Source organism: Aotus nancymaae, unplaced genomic scaffold, assembly GCF_030222135.1.
Source record: "Aotus nancymaae isolate 86718 unplaced genomic scaffold, 86718_ANA_hifiasm-v0.15.2.pri h1tg000059l, whole genome shotgun sequence".
NCBI classification, from domain to species: domain Eukaryota; kingdom Metazoa; phylum Chordata; class Mammalia; order Primates; family Aotidae; genus Aotus; species Aotus nancymaae.
The window spans coordinates 13,166,845-13,189,599 of record NW_026988473.1 but is presented as its reverse complement, the minus strand read 5'-3'; the positions used below and the strand labels follow the sequence as shown (position 1 = coordinate 13,189,599).

Genomic DNA, 22,755 nt, shown 5'->3' with positions numbered 1-22,755 from the left:
AAAGAGAATTGCAAGAGTATTTTCCTTGGAGATGGGAAAGTCTCGATAGATGCTTTAAGGTAGTTTATGGCTCTGGTTAAAGCAGACAGTACAAGAGATTTTGAGGTCCATGTGCCATATTGTGCTGGCCATTTTGGCTTCTTCCACCTCAACTCTGCTAACACATATGGGATTTGACGTAGCTCACTGGTGCCCCTAAATAGACTGTGGAATCAGAATCCTTTATCCTCAAAGGGGCAACCACCATATTCTGGTAATGATACAAATGCTTGATCTGGGAACATGGCTAATGAGTAACTCCCTGTAGGCTGACTCCATCATTGCCAGCAAGAGTAAATCTTCTGTCTTCCGTATATTGGAAGATCACATATTTCCTGAGTCTATTGTATATACATTCAGGTTCAGTTTCTTCCTCATTTCTCACCCTCCATTAACAATGGGCATCTCCTAGTCCCTTGGTGTTCTGTCCATCCTAACTTTTTTTGTTCAAAGCAACAACTAATAGATACTTTGGATTGTTTCTCCACCTAATATCCACTTTCATTTCATAAATCACATTTTATCTTATAATATCCCAATTTAGTTTATATTTATATTTCAACTTGTCCTACACCATTGACTTACCATCTTATATCTGACCCATCAGGAAGTCTTCTCAGGTCTACCTTCCAAATATTACATAATAAAATTTAAAACCACTTTTCAGGATTTCCTCTACTAACAGTCAGTCTTAGATAAAATTATCTCTTGCTTAAGTTATGACAATAGTTCTTTCTTCCATTCTTGAAATTATTTGTTCTCCAACACCAGACAGTTGTATTTTATAAACATAAATGACAGCCTTTTACTAACTTGGTAAAACAGTCCAAGATTTTTCATCACACGTGGGCTAAAATCTAAACCTCTCACCAGGACACACCAGGACCTGTGTGATGTCTTCCCACTGTGTCCCCAAATTCTTCTCTTTCCACTTTCCCTTCAGCCCTTCTTCTCCTGCTACCTTGACCTTCCTAGCTGTTCCTTGATCATGCTGAGCACATACCCACTTCAGCTCCCTCTGCCTAAAATATTCCTTTCCAGATTTTGAGTGATTCATTTCATCACTTCATTCTATTCCAAATACCTTTTTAATCATGAATCATGATTTATTTTTCCTTATATTAATTATCACTTCTGAAATTGTTTACTTAAATGTACACTCTCTGTTCCCTCCAAAATGTTGGCTACATGAGGACAGGAACATCATTTGTGCCATATCCTCAGAACCTGGACAAATGCTTGAATCATAATAGATACACAGTAACCATTGGTGGATGAATTAATGAGGTCACTTTGCCAACTCACATCAGCTGACATTTCATGGTGTGCAGATCTCTTACCTTTTAGATGTTATCAGTAGAGACCAAGTTACTACAAAAAATTCCAGCTACCATGTGAAGAACGTGTGGAAGGGAGTGCAATTAGAGGTAGAGAGATCATTAGGGACTGGTTTTAGTAACAAAGCTAGTGATAATGGTGCCTGAGCTAAAACTTAGCATATTAAGTTAAAACTTTCAGTTTGCACTGTTGGAAATTAGGTGGGAGTTGAGTCAGGGCTGCAAAAATGAGTTGTCTTTAATTATAATAGAAAATATTGCAAGGATGAGAGGATATAGGATATTTACACCTTTTAAAGAAAAACTATATTTATTTATGTATCACATATTCACAAATCTAACATTGAGTTCAGTGGTTATCAGCCCTGGTTTCACGTGTGAATCAAGTTGGAGCTTTTAAAAACACTGATACCTAGGCTCTAGGCCAACCCAGGTGGGGCACACACACACACACACACAAAATATTATTTTAAGTTCCGGGATATATGTGCAGAATGTGCAGGTTTGTTACATAGATAAACATGTGCCATGGTGGTTTGCTGCACCTAATTGATATGATATTTTTAACAAGCTTTTATACTATTTTAATGCACAGACAACATTGAAAGCACTGAACTAGGCAATCGAAATGACCTGTTTGTATTAAACAAGATTTTTTTTACATGGTTTTACCCCCGATAGCTTACACTTTCCCCTTACAGTAGATTCTGAGATACTCTCACACAAAGTCTTTTTCCAGGCCCCAAATATAGAACTTGCTATCATCAATGCACATAAAACTTTCCTCCGTTGGTTTGGAATAAAGAATCCCAGCCTCTGACATTAGCCTTTATAGGCTAATGTTGGTTCTAGAAAGCTTAAAAAAGAAAATCTTTCTGAAAGCCTTCATGATCCTATCTCAATTCTTCTCACATCCAAGAAAGAGGGCAAAAGATGAAATTATCGGGGGTCAGGCCATCCAATTGTTTATTACATAGAGCCCATGGTTTGATTTATGGAACACATAGGGAAAAAAGGGTATCCTCTATATCACCAGTTGTGAAAGTAGAGCTTGGTAGAATTATGTTTCAGGTTATGAGCTAATGCGGGGAGTGGAAAAAAAAGGACTATGTTATAATTTCCACTAACATGTTCAGACTTTTTAAAATGCCATTGCAGATGGTTTGTGATGAATGACGTCTAAGAATTTTTCAGTCACACATCACATACCATAACCCACAATAACATGGGCCAACACCAGATGGATACAACTCATATTGTTGAAAGTGCCAACAGTTTTCACTTTTCAGTCATTGGTGTTCTCTCACATCAGCAGCAAGATGAATAAGAAAATGGGAAGAATAAGGAGAATAATCATTAAATATAAAAAATTATTCTACTTCAAATAATAGAACTATTGGAAAGAAGCCAAACTATCCTTAGGGCAGGGAAAAGTCAAAGCTCTGTGTACAATGTAGGAAGAAAAAACATAACTTCAAGCCATGCAGAGTATTTTTTGAGAAATTCTGCCAAGTGGGGCACATCAGCTGAAATCTCCATAAATCTATAACAGTGTTGGCAAAGGACAGAAACAAAATAGAGAAAATGCATTCCCTTTGAGCAAAACAATGCAAACCTGTTTTGTTGTTTCGTTTTTGTTCTTTTTTTTTGACACAGTTTCTCTCTTCTTGCCCAGGCTGAAATGTAGTGGCACCATCTTGGCTCACTGCAACCTCCGCCTCCCGGGTTCAAGTGATTCTCCAGCCTCAGCCTCCCAAGTAGCAGGGATTACAGGCACCTGCTACCACAACCTGCCAATTTTTTGTATTTTTAGGAGAGACAGGGTTTCACTATGTTGGCCAGGCAGGTCTCAAACTCCGACCTCAGGTATCTACCCACTTCATTCTCCTAAAATGTTGGGATTACAGGCGTGAGCCACGGCACCTGGCCAACCTGAACACAGCATTGTCATCATATCCCAGTGCAAAACTGAATTGAAGAAACCTAAGAAAAGCCCCTAGAAATGATGGTAAAATGTGTTCACTTTTTTTTCCTTCTCACCATTAAATTTACCCTCATTTTTATCCAATTCTCTTGACCCTCTTCTCTTAGTAAAAATTGTACCAAGTAATTAAAGACGTAGAAGAATATATTTTCTTGTGCCAAAATCTAAGGCTCAAGAGAAGATAAATATGTTAATTGAGAAAGGAATGTTTTTGAATGCCAAGATTTGACTAAAGCTCAATTTATAAGCCTAAACTAAGTCTCGGCTGTGTCATGAATAATGGATCTGTAATTAAGGCCAGGGTATTTGCAGAGCCTGCCTGACCTCCCCGTACATCACTAGTCACCTGTTGTCTGCATCAGAGAGTCTGAGGCCCTTCTGCTTAGGGTTTTGTCTTACCATGGCAATTCTTATGGCCACTACCAATTTCATTTTATGTTCAAAAGAGGAAATAAGAAATCACACAAATTTCCTATAAGTTCTTAATTTTCAGAATTGTCAGACTTGCCTGTGGATGAATAGTAATTTCTCATTCTACTCAAAAGTCCCCAATGTGGAAGGATTTATACCTGAATAACTAATCTTGGGAGACTCATTCCTGAAGATTAGTTAAGAAACCACACAGGATATTGTTAGGGCTCCTTCTGGAGGTGTTTACAAAAGTCATGTCATAATATACAGAATCCTAATTTAGATGTACATGGTGTCTTTCAGTAAATGCAAACACACTTGGTACAGATTTTGATATTGGGATTAATTCTAGAGCATATAGAAAGGTATTCCATTCTTTGCAATCAAAAGAACTTTGCTGTGACTCTGCACATTATACCCTCAGCTAAAATAGTTTTTTTTTCTTTTCTGAAAACCCCTGGTGGTTTTCTCTGCCTTTCTTGCAATATTTGCTTTCTTCTTTTCTATTACTCCTACTGGGTTGTAAGTGCTCTGAGAATAAAGCTAACATCAATTCACCTTGATATTCCCTATGGAGGTCTGTACAACATTGTGGGTATACAGTTAATACTTAGTGAAGAATAACTGAATAAATGACTCAACAGTGGTAATTAGTTTAAACAAAGTTAGTTCAAGTACACTTACTGCCATGAGCCACTTATACAAAGGTATGTGTAATTTATGATTGCAGAGATATGTTAATTCATATAATATTTAATCATTGGGCCCCAAGTATATTAATATTTGAAATCAAAATAAAGTCCTACTACTTCTGGATCAGATTCATAATAATATTATTGTACCTTAAAATAAAATAATAGAATAGTATGATATCTTTCATTAGGACTAAAACAATCTTCCCCTCCTGCATGCTATTCACCATTAATTATTGATATTAAAAAATGTAGATTATGACAGAGAGAAAATCAAAACCCAAGGCCTGGTTCTTCAGCCTGAGCACACTAATGAGTGGAGAGGAAAAACAACAACAAGAAGCCTTAGAAGATCTCTCTGAGCTCAGCTATCCCAATTCGCCTGGCTGAGGTTTTGACCCTGAATCAACTTGTTGAGTAACTAAAGCAAAGTCAACTTTGGGATTAGCTTATTTGAGCAGCTATGATCACAGCTGTTTTCACAGTTTCTTCAGTTACCAGGTGTCATTGGCAGTACTTAAATTTCCAAACTTCCAGCATGTCCCAAATAGGGAAGCAGGCGAATAGGTAAGATTTGATGACCTGGACGTGTTGCACCAGTGAAGCTGAGTCCTACACAGCAGACTGACCAGGCCATTTCTGAATTGATATAAGGGGCAGACCTAAGGGAGGTCTGTAATTCCTGTGAGAACCGAGGTGCAACTGGGTCATCACGGAAGATTAGAAGGTTATGACTCTATCCAGCCAAAAGACAGAAATGACTCTGAGGTACATTTTTCATGGTGAACGACAGCAGAGCAAACTGTCACCAGGAAGATTAGAGGTCAAGAAAGACCAGAGAGCAGCACCAGATGCATTTCTAGGCCTCCCTTCCTTACCCATAGAGGCCTCAAAGTCGTAGAAGGGAAAAGGGGTTAAAATTTTAATGACTGCATATTTATCTAAAGAGGAAGGCAAACCAAAAGAGTTATTTCAATCATTGACCATTTTAAGATCAAAGCTACTCTATAAAAGAAAGCCATAGATCACAAGTCCATGTAACATGTAATTGTGTCCTGACTCATAAACACAAGGTTTTGCAACACCTGGACATTTTGCTTCCATATAACAAGGAATTGCAGACAGCCATGTAGCAGTCATAAGTCATCACTGTGAGCATATAGCAATCTGTGATCACCAGTGCAATGAAAAAGTGAAATTGGATAAAGCAGCCAATGAAGCTGCATTTAGACACATTTGTGATTCAGGGATAGGTGGCTCTATAGTAGGATTGTGTGAATTTTGGGATAATGGCACATACTTAGAACTACCATTTGACCTAGCAATCCATTTACTGAGTATATACACAAAGGAGTATACAACATTCTGCCCATAAAGACATATGCATGTTTATGCTGATCACAACAGTATTCACAATAGTGAAGATATGGAATTTAACTTAAATGCCCTTCAACAGTAGGTCAAATACAAAAAAAAAAAATAAAAAAAATAAAACGTAGTACATATGCATTATGGAAAGCTATGCAGACATAAAAAAAGAATGAGATTATGTCCTTTATAGCAACATGGATGAAGCTGGAGGACAATATCCAAAGCAAACCAGTGCAGAAACAGAAAATGAAATACTGCATGTTCTTACTTACATGTGGAAGTTAAACACTGTATACAGAGGGACACAAAAAAAGGAACAACAGACACCAGGGTCTGTTTGAGGGTGGAGGGTGGGAGGAGGCTAAAAACTGAAATACTACGTGTTTCAATTTTTGTGATAAGCATAAGGCACTATGCTTATCAATTGGATGATGAAATAACTTGCACACCAAAACCTTGTGACATGTAATTTTTCTTATTATGCTGCCTAACTGAGTGTAGAGAGTTTGATGCATTTTACATAGTATCAGTTAAGTATTAAACATAATTAAGAGCATTTGGCTTCAAAATGGGTAAATGGATAGAATTATAATGGTTATAGTATTATTTATACAAATAATAATATAACATCAGTAATGTAGTTAGAACACTTCTAAGCTAGGATTTTGATAATAATAGCATGCTACAACTTTTAAACAAAAATAGTAAATTGAACAATCACAAGTAAAAATCTCAAGGGCCAGTAGGATGTATTCAACTACCTGACCACAGTATCATTTGTGTAGCTAAATCCATCAGCTGTCCCTCTAGCAGACACACATATTAGTCACTGCAGTGTAAAAAAATGACATGAACTAAGGAATTAATGTCTTTGAGTAATGTAGACAGAGCCTTCTGAAGGTTTTTAATGAATAATTATATAAGTATGTGTAAAACTGTTCTTGGAGTAAGTATCGTACACATAGCTAAATTCTGTGTTTTCTATTCATTGCTGTATAAACAAATTAACGTTACCTTCTTTTGTGTGGGCATCTGGTCCTGTGATTCCATACTTAAAATTATAAATACTTTACTCTTTCTGAATGAAAGTAGCTCATTCATTGCTTTTCAACTAACCATTGAGTTATCATAGAGCCAGTTTTATTTTTGTCAGAAAATGTACTTTGTATATGTTATGTTTTATTAGGTAGCCATTGTATGCCAACATATAAAAGAAAATACATACATGCATACACATGTACATTGGGGCATATTTTCTTGAAAGTGAAAGCATTCTGCTTAAAAATGAGCCAAATCTTCAACTATTTTTATGCAAAACAAGATACCTCTACATTAAGGGAGGAGAAATAAGAGACACCAGTTTTAGAGAAACATCAGTTTTATAATCTTATAATACCTTCTATTCCAACAGAAAAAAAAATTTTTTTGAGACAAAGTCTCGTTCTGTGGCCCAGGCTGGAGTGCAGTGGTGTGATCTTGGCTCACTGCAAACTGTGCCTCTTGGGTTCAAGCAATTCTACCTGCCTCAGCCTCCTGAGTAGCTGAGATTACAGGCGTGCACCACCACGCCTGGCTAAGTTCTGTATTTTTAGTAGAGACAGGGTTTTGCAATGTTGGCCAGGCTAATCTCAAACTCCTGACCTCATGTGATCAAGCAGCCTTGGCCTGCTGGGATTACAGGCAAGAGCCACCACACCCGGCCTCCAAAATAGTTAAGCAATATTATTGTATTTTACAATTTTAGTAATTTAAGGAATCAAAATAAAACACAGACTAACTGGGACAGAGAAGATTTTACACATCAATTTGAAATAAACACACAGCAATGCTCGGTATTCTCAAATCTCATGGGGTGTAACAAATGTACATTTTGATTTTGATATATAGCTATATTTTATTGACTGATTTCTCAGAGCATAACTCATCACCTGCAACTCTAAGAAAATTAGGGATGCTTCTTCTGTCTTGGTGAGAGAGCACTTTGATTCATTTGTACTGACCTGGAACTAAGTGTACACTGGAAGATATAGACTAATGAACGCATCTCTAGGTCCCTTTGTCCTGTAACAAATACAGTCTAGTGTGCATGACACCATGGTAGAACACTTGTCAGCTAGGATTTTGATATTAATAGCATGCTACAACTTTTATATAAAAATAGTTAATTGAAAAATGACAAACAAGTAAAAATCTCAAGAGCCAGTAGAATGTACTCAACTACCTGACTTCTGTATTTTGTTTTTAAAAATGTTAGAATAAGTCAGTAATCTGTGTTTAGTAAAATGAAGTGTAGTGACCCATATGCTGGCTCTACTTATTTTTCTTTTTTATTTTAGGTTAGGGAGTACATGTGAAGGTTTGCTAGATAGATGGAGCTATTGTCATGGGGGTTTGTTGTGTAGGCTATTCCATCACTAAGATATTAATCCCAGTAGTCAATAGCTATCATCTGTTTGAAGAACGTTATGCAATGTGATAGTTGGTGTTGTAAACATGTTTTGTAAAAAGAAACCTATAAATCGCATCATACGGGAACACAGCTAGTCCATCAACTAATCGAGTGAGTTATTTTAACCTTCCTTTTGAGTTCTAAACAGTGTAAACCATTGTTGCCTACACTAATTTTGTTAATGAAAAGAGCAGTGGGAAGGCAAGGAATGTAATATCACTGAATAAATGTATTGTGGACTCTAGTCATTATTGCAGAGCAAGATTTCTCCTGGTAATTCATGACCCCACCCCTATCACCAACATACACAAATACACACATACCACACAGACACACACATACAGGTAGGTAATGGACACATGAGCCATTTCAGGCAAGAACAGTTCTTTTTAAAAACAGACAACTTGCCTGTAATGCAATAATTCTGAAAATGTGTCAAGATGAGTACATTGTGTAAAAATCCCGTGAACAGAAAAGAAATTAATACATAATATGAGAAAATAAATGAAAGACTTGGCATCACAGAGACTGTTAAAATTCCAGGCCTATGTCAGTTTGAATAATTTTTTGTGCCTTCATGAAAAAAATGAATATTTTATTACTATATGGTGAAATCACATGTGTTTTATGTAAAATGAAAGATATAAAATACTAAAATGTTTTTTGTTTATTAAAGTTTTTAGTTTCCAAGAATACAGAACAACTTGATTTAAAAGAAATAAACATTCTCTCACAGATTACCCAAGCATGTATAATAGAACTTTCAATTCCAACATTGACTTTTTAAAATTGAGGTTATTGAAGATGATGCCAGAGCAACATTTTGCCTTCCATAATGCTGTGCCTTTTATTGGAATTATGTTTTCAATTTAAAAACTCTTATTGATGGGCTACTATGAAGGCATGGAGAGGGATAGAAGTAGGTTTCACTTCTTACAGAGCTCTCAGACTATGTTAGGAAACGTTACATTACATTATTATTATTATTATTATTTGTTTCTGAGACTAAGAGCTGATTAGAGCTGTAATATCTACAGAATCACAGGAATATACATGTGTAGTTTTCTACTTTTGGAAGGACAATGAAAATAGTATTTGTGTGTGTCTTGAAATATGAAGGTCTTTCAGGAAGAAGAATGGTGAGATGGGCAAAAACATTGATTATGCAATACAATTGTGTATTTTTAATATGTAATATCTGAAAGACAGAATAAAGGAGAATAAAATTATAATATTGAGGTTTAATTTCTCATCAAAAATAACATGCTGCCACTGAAAGTAAAATTATTTCTTGGGCACTTTTAAATGACCACTTTTCCATTAGATGACAATTAGTCTTTGAATGAAATCATCTACTATGATTGTAAAAACTATATTTTATCCAATCCCCACCATTTGGAAGCATTTATTGTTCACATGTCCATGATCCCAATCTGCAAAGAAAACATAGTCCTGCTTAGAAGATATCTCAATTAAAACTACCAATCATATCAGCTGAAAACTTTGAAATTATTGAAATAAAATTGCATCTGGTAGCAAAATAGACATGTATGGTTATTTATCAAGGCATTAGAGAAAGAATGTGCATCTTGCCCTAGTTCTTGAAGATTAAAGCACTTCCACATGTAAAGATCAAACAACCCAGGGCCTGTCGGGGAAGTTGGGGAGCTCGGGGAGGGATAGCAGTGGGTGGGGGGATTGGGGAGGGCTAACGTTAGGAGAAATACCTAATGTAGATGATGGGGAGATGTATACAGCAAACCACCATGGCACATGTATACCTGTGTAACAAACTTGCACGTTCTACACATGTACTCCAGAACTTAAAGCATAATACAGATAGATAGATAGATAGATAGATAGATAGATAGATAGATAGATAGATCAAGCAACCTGACAGTTTACAGACAAAAATTGTGCAGAAGACCCTCTTCCTAACCCCAGAAACTTCCCCTTCATAATAACTTTTGGCATTCTTATCCAGTGTTTTATCCTTATACTTTTCCTGGAGTTGATTCTCATTATTCTTGCTACATATCCTTTCTCTAGGTTAAGAACACTGGACTTCAGCCCTTCTCTCACCAATTACTGCTGGTATTTCACTCTGGTTCATTAGGGGCACAGCATAGTTTCTAAGCCCCGTTTTGCTGTGTGGACATTTTCTGGCTCAGCTTACTCCTCATAACTTCTTTAGCAGTTCAAACATCATCCAATCAAAGAGCCATCACACATGGAAGAAGGTAGAATTGCTCCTTTTGCCACTCAGTCTTTCTCTGTCTCAGCAACCTTTATACTGGGTTTTATAGCTATGAACATGGTGTTGAGCTGTGATCATTGGTTATTTTTGAGATTTAGGTTATATAGAACAAGTGGGATTTACACAGAGTGGCCATATTCTTCAGAAAACTTGGAACAGTTAGTACAACTCCACTACCAGAAAAAAGCCTCATGGCAGAATGAAATGAAATCAGGGTGAATGGAAGTGGATTTGGTCATTTGTAAGATTCCTTGGAGTCCTTGCATCCCATGGTTTGATGATTCTAAGTAGAGACATAAGAGACTGTTTTAAAAAATTTACTTAAAGAAGCTTTGACTTCCTTGTTTCTCAAACTATAGATGAGAGGATTCAACATGGGGATGACTACTGTGTAAAATACAGACACCACTTTGTCTTGATCCATTGAGTAGCTGGAGCTGGGACGCAGATACATAAACAGGATTGTCCCAAAGAAGATGGTGACCACCGTCAAGTGGGAAGCACAGGTGGAGAAGGCCTTGTGCCTGCCTTCTGCAGAGTGAATCCTCAAGATGGCAGCAAGGATGTAGAGATAGGAAACAAGAATAAGAGACAGCTCAACTCATTAAAACTGGCAAAGGCAAAAATTACAACCTCATTGATGTGTGTATCAGAACAAGAAAGTTTCAGGAGGGGCGGAGTATCACAGAAAAAATGGTTAATGACATTGGAGCAGCAGAAAGACAGCTGGAAGGTGAAGCCAGTGTGAATGGCAGCATTTACAAAGCCTGCAAGATATGTGGCTGAAACCAGGATGGCACTGAGGTGGGGGGACATCAGGACTGTATAAAGCAGAGGCTTGCAGATGGCCACATAATGGTCATATGCCATGACAGCCAGCAGAAAACCCTCAATGCCAGCAAAGGAGCCAAACAAGAAGAATTGAGTGGCACATTCATTAAATGAAATGACTGGGTTCTCCACCCAGAAATTTATCAGCATATTAGTGACAATGACAGAAGAATAACAGAAGTCAACCAGGGACAAGTTACTGAGAAAGAAGTACATTGGAGTATGGAGACGTGAGTCAATCTTGATTAATAGAGTCATGCCAAGATTTCCAACAACAGTGATCATATAGATGAGTAGAAACAACACAAAAAGAAGGCATTGTAGTTCTGGGTGATCCTTGAATCCCAGGAGAATAAATTCAGATACTGTTGTAAAGTTTCTCATAGCTTAGTCTCAGAACAGAAGACTTATGTGCTGGGATGAGAAAGAAACCATGATAGATGTTAATCTGCCTCACAAGAGTAATGACTATATTAGCTGTATGCATCTATACGTAAGTATACATCTATAGGAACTCCATAGCATAATGTGTTAAACCTCAAATATACATAATAAAATTTATTTAAGAAAAAACAAATGAAATAAATTGTACCCACAAAACCCATGATACTAAATAGTTCATTCTTCACTATAACTAAGAGTACTTCTAAGATGTTCTGAAAATGTGTGCATAGCTACTCTTTATTTTATATGGAGGTAAAGAAGAAAAGATCCCTTAAGTAAACTTAATTATTTTATTTAAAATAATATATGTGCTATGTGTGTGTATATGTGTGTATTTGTGTGTGTGCTTGAGAGAGAGAGAGAGAGAGAATTTGATGATACCCTACTCTATTCTCCAACTTTTCTCTCTTCCTCTTCTGATCCTACTGCTTTCGTCACCTGTCATCCCATTCCTCTACTATTCCCTTAGCAAATAAACATAGAGACATAGTTATATATATTTTCTGTACTGAATTCTGTACTGAATTCTGCATTTCTTGTTTCCTGTCAGCCCATTCTAATCAGGCTTTTCCCTCCATCACTCCATGGAAATTGCTTTTAGTCAAGACATCACTGGTCTTTGCTGCTAAATCCAATGGTGAATTCTCAGGCCTCATTTTTCTTGATCTAGCGATAACATTAGACATAATTAATTACTTATCACTCTCTAAAAGGCTTCTTTCTCTATTCTTCCAGAACATCAAACTCTCTGGTTTTTCTTCCTGCTACATGGGTTGCTCCTTCTGTCTCTGTTCCTCGTTCCTCCTCTTCTCCCTCTTTGTGTTGGAGTCTCACAGCTTCCTCCTTTCCTATTTCCACTCTACCCAGGTGCTCTTATTGTCTGATGGTTTTAAATTTTGTCTATGTGCTTGTACCTTCTGAGTCATATCTCTAGTCCTGACCTCTTTTCCAAATTCCAAGTTTATAATTTAACTGCTTACATCTCCATACGGATATCAAGTAGAAACTCAGCATGACCAAAACTGAATTCCTCGTATCCTCCTCTAATTTACTCCAAACATAGCATTCCCCATCTCAAGTCAATCACAGCTCCATGCTTTCATTGGCACAGATGAAATTATATAAACAGACAAAAATATTGGATAAATGATATTTCCTCTTTCTCACTTGCTGTATAGCCAATCCACTAGAGTATTCCATCGGATTTTCCTTTACAAGATCTAGATTCTGAGCCAGCTACCTCTGCCACTTTCCCTGCCACTAAGTCCCAAGTTGTCTTTTACTTACATTACTGTGACAGTCTTTTAAGCTGATTCTCGTATCTCTAAAATAGCTAAAATCCCATTTTATATCCACTTAAAAAAATTTGTAGCCATTCTTTAAGTATCTTATTTTTACATAAATATATATGTACACACATGGACAATGACATTATATATGTAATAAATGTATAAACTGACATAAAGCTATCATATTTTCTCTGATATATATGATCCTGAGTGTATGGGTATGTTATGTAAATATACCTATGTAGATATACTTGTCTATATACACATATGTATATGAGGGAAGTAACTTGTTTAGCTTTTGTAACTCTGTCTTCCCACCATGTGTACATAATTTAGATTTATATTTAGAAATATATATGTGGGGTGGATTACATTTCCTTTATTGTAAAACAGCATTGGATACATCATCTCTCATGAATATATGGATTTGCAACAGACTTAATCTAGTTAGAATTATCCTTGTATTAAGCATAAATTTGACCTAAGGAATATTAACTTGTTCAATGTCATAGAGCAAGGAAAACTAAAATACAAGAAAAAGGCTGAATATTGTGACCAGTTTCTCAATTTATGCATCTAATGGCATAAAATTATTCAATTTAAGGTTCTTCATAGAGAATTAAATATGTATATGTGTTTTGGCTCTCTTTGTATACAAAATTAATTATATTTATGTTTTTTTTGCACCACACATATTTGTGTATACATACATGTTTACATACATTCCTGTATGTTCATATATACGTTGACTATTCTATGAAATTATTTGTTTGTTTCTAGTGATTCTAAATCTCCCTCTTTTAAAACAATGTATGTTCACAGTTTAGTTGACAACATTAAATTCCTTAGATTTTTAAGTCCTCTTGAAACTTTCTACATCAAAACAAGTGGTGATAAATTAAATGATCTTACCTTCTGTCCTTAAGTAATATTCACTGAAAGTATGGCTCTTATTAGTCTACTTTTGTTTTGTAGAAACACAAGTCTTCTGTTTCCAACAGTCAGATTTATAGCTTTGAAAACTGCGCAAGTGACATAAAAGAATCAACTACGGCAGAATTCAGCAGCACATTTTATCCTTTAGTTCAGCAAAGGACAGAATCCACTTCTTTTGAATCCAAAGCCCAAGACTGGTCTTATTAAAGCTGTGATCATTCTCTTGAGATTTAATCTCTATTAAACACGGAAAAGTCTAGAGTCTGAAATATACCAATCCTTAATTAAAAAGCAAATTTATTTTTCACTGAGGTAATTGAACTACATTTTCCCCAGGGCATCACTTGTATCTCAGAGAGTATCTTAGGAATACTCTTAGAAGGACAAAATATCTCATGATCCAGAGGCTTAATTGAACACAGCATTAAATTAAATCTATGTGATTGATCGGATCCTGCCTCCAACCCTCAGAATTCCACTTAAAATACAATCCTTATTCATTTCTACTAGAATATGGCTTTCATTTCATTAATTTATTTATTCACTCAATAAATATTAATAAGTATGTTTCATGAAGCAGACACCACTCTTGGTACTGGTAAAATAGCCAACAAAATTAATCTTCTCCATTCCCTCTTGCATCTTACCATCTGGCATTGATGGAAGACAACTATTATAAAGTACTTTGAAAAAGTAAAGCACAAAACCTATTATTAGCTACTAGGCCTAATGTGATCTGCCTGTCTCTCTCAGAATCTTCTTGATTGCTGTTCTTTCCCTCCTTAAATTTTCTCTCTCTGGTTCACATGTATTTGTTTCCTTGCAATTCTTTTAACAAACCAAAGAGGACCTTGCCTTGGAGCCTTTGTGTTTACCGCATGTGTACACAGAAAGCTCTTCCAGAAACACTCATATGGTATCATCCCTATCCAGGCATTGCGCAGATGTTTTTCAACAGAGAGATCTTTTCTAACTTCAACACTCCCTATTTTATTGCCTGTTTCATTTTTATTTGAAACATCATTTATGTTTATGTGAAATGCACGTACACATTCACACATATATAATACATTTGACAGAGGCAATACAATCTCCTTCACTTAAAATATAAGTTTATTGAGATAAGAAACTTGGTTTTCTTACCTTTTATGTCTCCAGTATAAGTTACATGCAAGTTATTCAACAAATATTTTTAATGGATTATGAGTAAATATACAAAAGTTGCCAATTTTCTTTCCCCAGCACAAACTAAAGAAATATAGTGGTTGGTATAAAAATATTACAGTTTTTGCTATTTTTTTAAGTATTGCAAAAAACTGCAATTACTTTTGCATTAACCTAATAGAAAATATTATCTGTGACTTAACATTGAGATAATTCTAAGTCCAATGACGTAAGTATGATTTTGAGGTATAGTCTTTTCTAGTAGTACAAAAGGTGAATATTTTACATATGTCTGAGTATCACAACTAAGAAGAGAAAACTAATTTCTTAATCCTTTTATGCATCCAAAGTTTCTATATTCCAGGTTGTTAATTAAATATATGAATCTGGAACTCAGGTAAGAGGTCAAGGCTAGAGAGATAGATTTTGGAATCATGGCACAGATTCATGGTCACTCAAGAATTGAGTGCAGGCAGAGAACCAAATATCAAAACTATGACTTTTGCTCCAAGATTTAAAGGGTAGCATGAGATTGGGGATAAACAATAAATGCTAACTGGGAAGAAGTAGGAATAAAGGAAGGAAAAACAGAAGTGTGAGGTGATATAGAAACATATGTAGGGTTATATCAAGGCAGGTGGAGGAATTAATTGTGACAAATCCTCCTGAGCTATCAAGTAAAATGAAACAGAGAAGTGATCTTTGGATAAAGTAGTGTTGAAGTGTCATGTGTCCTCGACAAGATTAGGCTCAATGGACAGATGATACACATAGACAACTGGAACATGTTATAGAGTAAATAAGACCTGAGGAAGTAGGAGAAACGTGGAGATGTAGCTCTTTGGGAAAGATTAATAGCTGAGGGGAGTAGGGATCAATTAATAAGTTGATGACTTGATGGAACTTACTGTCAAGGACACAGTGAAAAGGGTGACACTAGAAAATATTTGTATACTAATGAGGATATTCTGATAGAGTTTAAGATACGAATGCTTGGGGAGAGTAGAGATGTAATTTCAGAAGTGAAGTCTGTGGAAAGCTCCAAAGATATGAAAGAGCTGGTCTTAGGTAAAAGCAGAGACACATTATCCATTATGGCATGAGGAGAGAAAGATGGTATTTATAAAGATTTAGAGGTGGTAATGGGGGGATGATCATATCAGTAACACAGAGTAAAGCAATGATGAATTCCCTCTAATTGTACTAATCAGGATAAATGGAGGATACATAGAAGAAACAATTCAGTTTAACTAAGTGGGTATTAGACAGTTGAGCAGGATGGAGGAAGGTGGAACCATGAAATTGAGCATAATCAATAGTGTGTCAATATGTGATAAATCACAGAATCTCAACTGAGCAATGAGTGAAATGTGGACATAAAACAGTGATGAATAATGACAAAGTACAACTGTCCTTGGAAAGTGATTTTTTAAAAAAGATAAGGGATTATTATGATAGCAGATGAACCAGAATAAAAGGAAATATGAAAGAGAATGCAAGCTCTGATACAGTTTTGGATGTGTTTGAGAGACAGCTCAGTTAACATTTGAAAGTGGAAGTTATGGGGATATGACCTGAGATGACTCTTTCAAGTGGTCAGTATAAAATAGTTCTTCCCTTTTGGTCTCTAATGAATTTTTCAAGAATGAGGTGGTCTCAACCACAACACTCGAAACACTGATGCCTCCGTCATGGTCTATAGTGGATGGTGGTATAGAAAGAAATTAGAACTAGACTTTGACCTAATTCTAAGTCATTACTCAGATTTCCTTCAACAAGTCATCTCATCACAGAAGACTTTTGTCTCATTGCTCCAACATTGAGAGTTTCCTCCTCACTACAATAAGCACTACAGATAGAATTTTCTTTGATAAGTATTTATTGAAAACTATGAACCCTTATGAGGAGCAGAGATAAAACATTAAAGTACCTTGATTATTACCAAAAAAATATGGAGATTAAGTCAAAACTCGGTAAACTATTCCCCCATTATTGCTGTGATTTTCACAATATCATAATATCTTATAAGACTTTTTCATATTTATTTTTTTTTTTTTGAGATGAAGTCACGCTCTGTCACCCAGGCTGGAGTGCAGTGGCATGATCTCAGCTCATTGTAACCTCTGCCTCCCTGGTTCAATCAAATCTCCTGGCTCAGCTTCCCAAGTAGCTGAGTCTACTGGAGCAAGCCACCACACCCGGCTAATTTTTGGTACTTTTAGTAGAAACAGGGTTTCACCTTGTTAAACAGGATGGTGTCAATCTCCAGATCTTGTGATCCGTGAGCCTCAGGCTCTCAAAGTGGTGGGATTACCAGCATGAGCTACCACGCCCGGCCTCCCCATGTATCTTATTTGGTATTTCTTGACATAGTTGTAAGTACAGTAGTGTTATTATTTATTGTGAATGCTGTGTCACACTACACAGATTTGCCTGTCAGGGTGAAGTTTTCATTTCCCTAGCTTCCAGGCATATAGGAAACTGACAGCTGATAGCTGATCTACCCTCCAGGAATTTCCCCTGCTAAAGGGAATTACCTTGTCCAAGATAATACCCCTTCCCAGTGGGTGATCCATATCCAAAAACTGACTGTTGTGGAGACATAAAAACTTGTTCCTTTTTTTCTTAATTTGGGGCATCTCTGAAGGACATATCTGCTCCAGAAAGCCATGTAAGAGTGGCTGAGTCTTCACCACAATTCATCTCCTTCTGTTCAATCCTGCTTCCCTCACTATATAGATACTGTTTGTGAAAATACTCTCTGATAAACTTTCTACATTAAAATGTCTGTCTGCCTCAGTCTGTTTTCGAAGAACCCAAAGACACCAATGCATGTATAATAAAACTCAGACTGAGATAAGCTTAATAATTAAATTAAAACTTAAGCCCAGATAAAACAATTCCAAGTGTTTTGATCCTTTTTCCAGGCCCAACCTTCATCTAGCATATTAATGCATCAGAGGGACCCACGCATCTGTGTGTCTGTGGGGGTGTGTGTGTGTATGTATATATATGTGTGTGTGTGTGTGTGTCTGTGTGTATATATACAATACTAGGATATTAAAAAGTATACTTCATTTTAAATTACTTACTTTAACACAGAGAAATAGGTTAAATAATCGCAGAATATAATCAACATGATAATGTATTTTCTTCTTCATAACAAATGATGGGTAACATGTCTTTATAAGATGTGTTTCTGTAAGATCTTCTTCAGAGCCTGTTTTACATCCTTATTTTTTAAACTATAGATGAGAGGATTTAGCATAGGGATTATTACTGTATAAAAGACAGAGACAACCTTGTCTTGCTCCATTGAGTAGCTAGATGTAGGGCGCAAGTACATGAAGAGAATTGTGCCAAAGAATATGGTGACAGCCATGAGGTGAGAGGCACAGGTGGAGAAGGCTTTGTGCCTGCCCTCTAGCGAAGGCATCTTCAAGATGGCAGTGAAGATACACAGGTAGGAAATGAGGACAATCGTAACACAGCTGATGACATTAAAACTGGAGAAAGCCATGATCACAATGCCATTGACACGGGTATCGGAGCAAGAGAGTTTGAGCAGTGGTGGGCTGTCACAGTAGAAATGGTTGATCCTATTAGAACCACATAAGGACAATCTAAAAGTCATCCCTGTGTGTATGGCAGCATTTCCAAAGCCTGCTAGGAATGAGGTAGCTATCAGCAAGAGGCAAATTCTCCCAGACATGAGAACTGGGTAGAGCAGGGGGTTCCAAATGGCTGCATAGCGGTCGTATGCCATCATGGCCAACAGGAAGCACTCAATCCCCAGGAAGGAGCCAAAGAAGTAGAACTGGGCAGCACAGCCATGAAAAGAAATGGCCTTATTCTCACCCATGAGGTTCACCAGCATCTTGGGAGTGATGGAAGAAGAGTAAGAGGCATCCACAAAAGAGAGGCTACTGAGAAAGAAGTACATGGGGGTGTGAAGATGGAGATCAATCTTAATCAATACAATCATCCCCAAATTGCCCACCATGGTTGCCACATAGATTAACAGAAACAATGCAAAGAGGACCCCTTGTAGATCTGGATTGTCGGAAAGTCCTAAGAGGAGAAACTCAGTCACTTCTGTTTGATTTCTGCTTCGAATCTCTATCATATGTCTCATCTTTTGAGCTGCAATAAGACAGAAGATGCAAAGTAGAATTAGTCAGATGAATATGTGATGGAGCCATAATTTGTGTTTAGTTAAACATAAATTCTAACAGAAGAGCAAAAATGAAAAGCATAGTAAAAAGTATGTTGGATTTGATGTCCGAGCAAAAGATTTGTATCTTAATACTACGTGTGCTGCCTACTATTGACTAAAGCAAGTGATTTAGTATCTATTAACTGTGGTGATTCCTAGAGTTAACTATTTGTTGAATAATTAAAAAAACTGATTCTTGAGATGTGACTGCCATAATTACTTGTGATAAATAAATTAATTTATATATTGACATACCCTACAGACACAATGTCTGGAGAAGGATAATAGAATAAATTCAGGCCACTGATAATTCTTCTGCAGTACTAATAGAATGAATAAAAATATTGAAAGTTAACAAAATTAATCAATAGTGCCAGACAAGGAAAATAGTTGGCAGGGCATGGTGGCTCACAACTGTAATCCCAGCATTTTGAGAGTCCAAGGCAAGACAGATCACTTAAGCTCAAGAGTTCCACACCAGCCTGGGCAATGTGACAAAATCTCATCTCTACAAACTTTCTCTTTAAAAAAATAGCTTCAGCATGATGATTGGGTGTTCACACGCTTCCTGTGAGATGTACCACCCTTGAATCTTGTTACAACATTGGCACATTACCCGTCTGATCTGAACTTGGAAATAATTTTTTATGAAATAAAATAATTTAAATAAATAAAATAATAAAAAGAAAAAAAATGGCTGTACCTGGTAACTTGTGCCTGTGGTCTCAGCTACTCAGGAGTCTGAGGTGGGAGGATTGCTTGAGTTGGGAAGTTCAAGACTGCAGTGAGCAGGAATTGTGCCACTGCTCCACTCCAGCCTCTGCAATAGAGCAAGATCTTGTCTCAAAAAAAAAAGAAAGAAGGAAGGAAAGAAAGAAGGAAAAAGGCAGGGAGGGAGGGAAAGATAGAAAGAAAAAGAAAGAAAGAAAGAAAGAAAGAAAGAAAGAAAGAAAGAAAGAAGAAAAGAAAATAAAAGAAAAAGGTAAACAACTGAATTTCTTGGGTAGAGGAAGAACTTAAAAATTGTCTAGTCAAGGAAGAAAACATAGAGAATATTCCCACACAGCCAGTACAGTTCGAGCCCCATTCTGATTTCTCAGGATAAATGTCTACAGAGAACAGAAGAGGTTCAGTTAAATGGTACTTTTCCATGATTCAGTCCAATATTTAGAGCATCAGATTGTAAGAAGGGGTTGGCATCCCTGATAAAAAATGGCAGAAGTAGCCAAGGTAGTGAAAAATATCTAATACTCAGATTCACAAGTTCCCAAGAGACCCAGAAAACATCAGAGAAGCACATTCAACTTTTCAGTCAGCCTACTCTGAATCAGGGAAATAATTTAATACCAAGTAATCAAAATAGAAATAAGAATCACCCCTTGCAAGGTGTAATGAAGACAAATGTAAGACAAGAAAAGTAAAAGAAATAAAAAATAAAATTCAGAATAGATGCCCAGACTAGATCTTCCAAATCAAAGTTTAAACACCACCAGTGGAATTCTTTCTCCACTTTAACTCAAATCCCCTATCCCTTCCATGACCTCAGATTATTGACCAAAAGCTTAAACTTTACAAGGCTGACTGTCAAAGTATAGCTCAGGAGGTAAGACAGAGGTAAATTCTTTACTACTCACAGAAGGAAGCTATTTGATACTGTCTAAATTAAAACATAGGGTCAGAGTGACCCAGTACCCTTGCTAACACTGAAGATAAATAAGTTTCTGAAAACAGTGAGGGAAAGAGTGGGCAGGAACTAGTTCTATTGTAACAGACAGTGCCATAGACAGAGCATCTATTTATGCTGGGCTCTACCTAATCATCACGGAGATAGGGGCTCAATATCCTGATCAATAATTAAAACTCACATTTTAATAGAATTCCGTAACAATTTCAAAAAGTGTCATTGCACTCTTTATCTTATATAAGCCTTACCACAAAGCAGTGAAAGGAATGATCAGGTAATATCCCGAGAGTATCTGTAATATTATCTTTTGTTAGATGAGACCAGCAAAGTGTGGGGGTTTCTCAGCCAATCAGTGGTGAATCCTGAGCTACAATGTAGGTCTCTTGATGCTAACTTTTTTGCTGTCCTTCAGTACCACATTGCCTCCTTCTGTATTTCACTGGCATAGATGCATAGCCTAGGTCCTGTTCCTTGAAGTAAACTTTGCTGTTTGAACTTCAAAGAACAGCATCTTCAGAAGAAATGAAACAAAAAATGAATGGATCTTTCTTCTCTCATTCTCAAACAGAAAGTTTCTCTGAGAGTATTATTTTAACAGAAATAGTGCACAGAATAAAATGTCTTCGATGTGCTAAACATACAAGGTAAGTAATGCTGAGTAAAATATAAGTATTGAAAAGTATGAAAATCTGTTGAGGATTTCTTACACTCTACAAGCACTTTATTAAGTGTTTTGCCAGTATACTTTATTTAAATTCTACATAATAGGTGTTTATCATCCCTTTTTGCAGATGGGGAATGTAAGGTATAAAAGTTTAACTTGCCTGAAGTCTCTCTGGGCTCTCAAAGTTAGCCTAATAGAGTCTAGATGTATGCCCAGCCAATGTAACTTTCATTCTCTTAACATTTGAGGTTCTTTAGAATGGCCCTGTCAATAATAGACGTGAGCACTGATACACAAAGCACTGGATATTGTAATTCTCAGACATTTACTAATTAAATAAAAAATAATAATGTCATATCTCTTAAAGAGAAAACATAGTTACAGATGATGAAAATTGCTTTCTTAGAACTCACATATATTAATCAGCAAGACAGCAAAATATTGTTTGTTTTACATCTTATGGTGTAAATAACATGCCTCTGTCTCCCCCTCTATTCTGACAAACATTTTTCCTTTTCTATGCAATATTTCCTCAGGCCCTGCTGAGATTTTTCAGTCAACTCTTTAGCCCAGAGATTCCTTAGCCAAAGATCTGGTCTCTCAATTTCTAAGAGTTTCTAAAAATAATACTAAAATTTCATGAGATATTTCTTTTATTTAAAAGGGCCTTAAAATAATCTTATTTATTGCTGCTTATATTTTTCCTAATGGCTTATACATTTTGTAATAAAATAACACATACAGCATTTAATTTAACATTCTTTTTTAGCCGCTCAATGCTCTGGGAACTTTGTGTTGAGAAGTGATTGAAGAAATTAACAGGATTGTGAATTTTTTATCAGGACAGTAAGTTAAATGGACAGAACCCTTTATATCTCTTGTCTTGCCTTTAGTAACTGTTTGATTTCTATTTGATCCCTTTGCTTGCTCCTGTCCAATGCTTAAATTCATGAAAAAGAAATCAGAAAATATAAGAAAAATCTTTCT

At 36.3% G+C, this 22,755-nt stretch overlaps 1 protein-coding gene and 2 pseudogenes across 1 annotated transcript; 1 reads left to right on the top strand and 2 right to left on the bottom strand.

Annotated features, from left to right (window-relative positions):
• Window positions 1-10,823: 10,823 nt before the first annotated feature.
• LOC105706472 (olfactory receptor 5AP2-like) lies at window positions 10,824-11,755 on the bottom strand (annotated as a pseudogene).
• A 6,633-nt stretch (window positions 11,756-18,388) lies between these two features.
• Window positions 18,389-19,339, bottom strand: LOC105706481 (olfactory receptor 5AP2-like). The gene has a single exon (XM_012436900.2). It carries the CDS (start codon window positions 19,337-19,339, stop codon window positions 18,389-18,391), a length of 951 nt encoding a protein of 316 aa, XP_012292323.2.
• A 594-nt stretch (window positions 19,340-19,933) lies between these two features.
• On the top strand, window positions 19,934-20,046 carry LOC135270340 (small nucleolar RNA U13; annotated as a pseudogene).
• Window positions 20,047-22,755: the final 2,709 nt, after the last annotated feature.

Bases quoted from the DNA above. Each gene is read 5' to 3' on its own strand.
- LOC105706481 (XM_012436900.2), bottom strand. From the start codon at position 19,339: ATGAGACATATGATAGAGATTCGAAGCAGAAATCAAACAGAAGTGACT.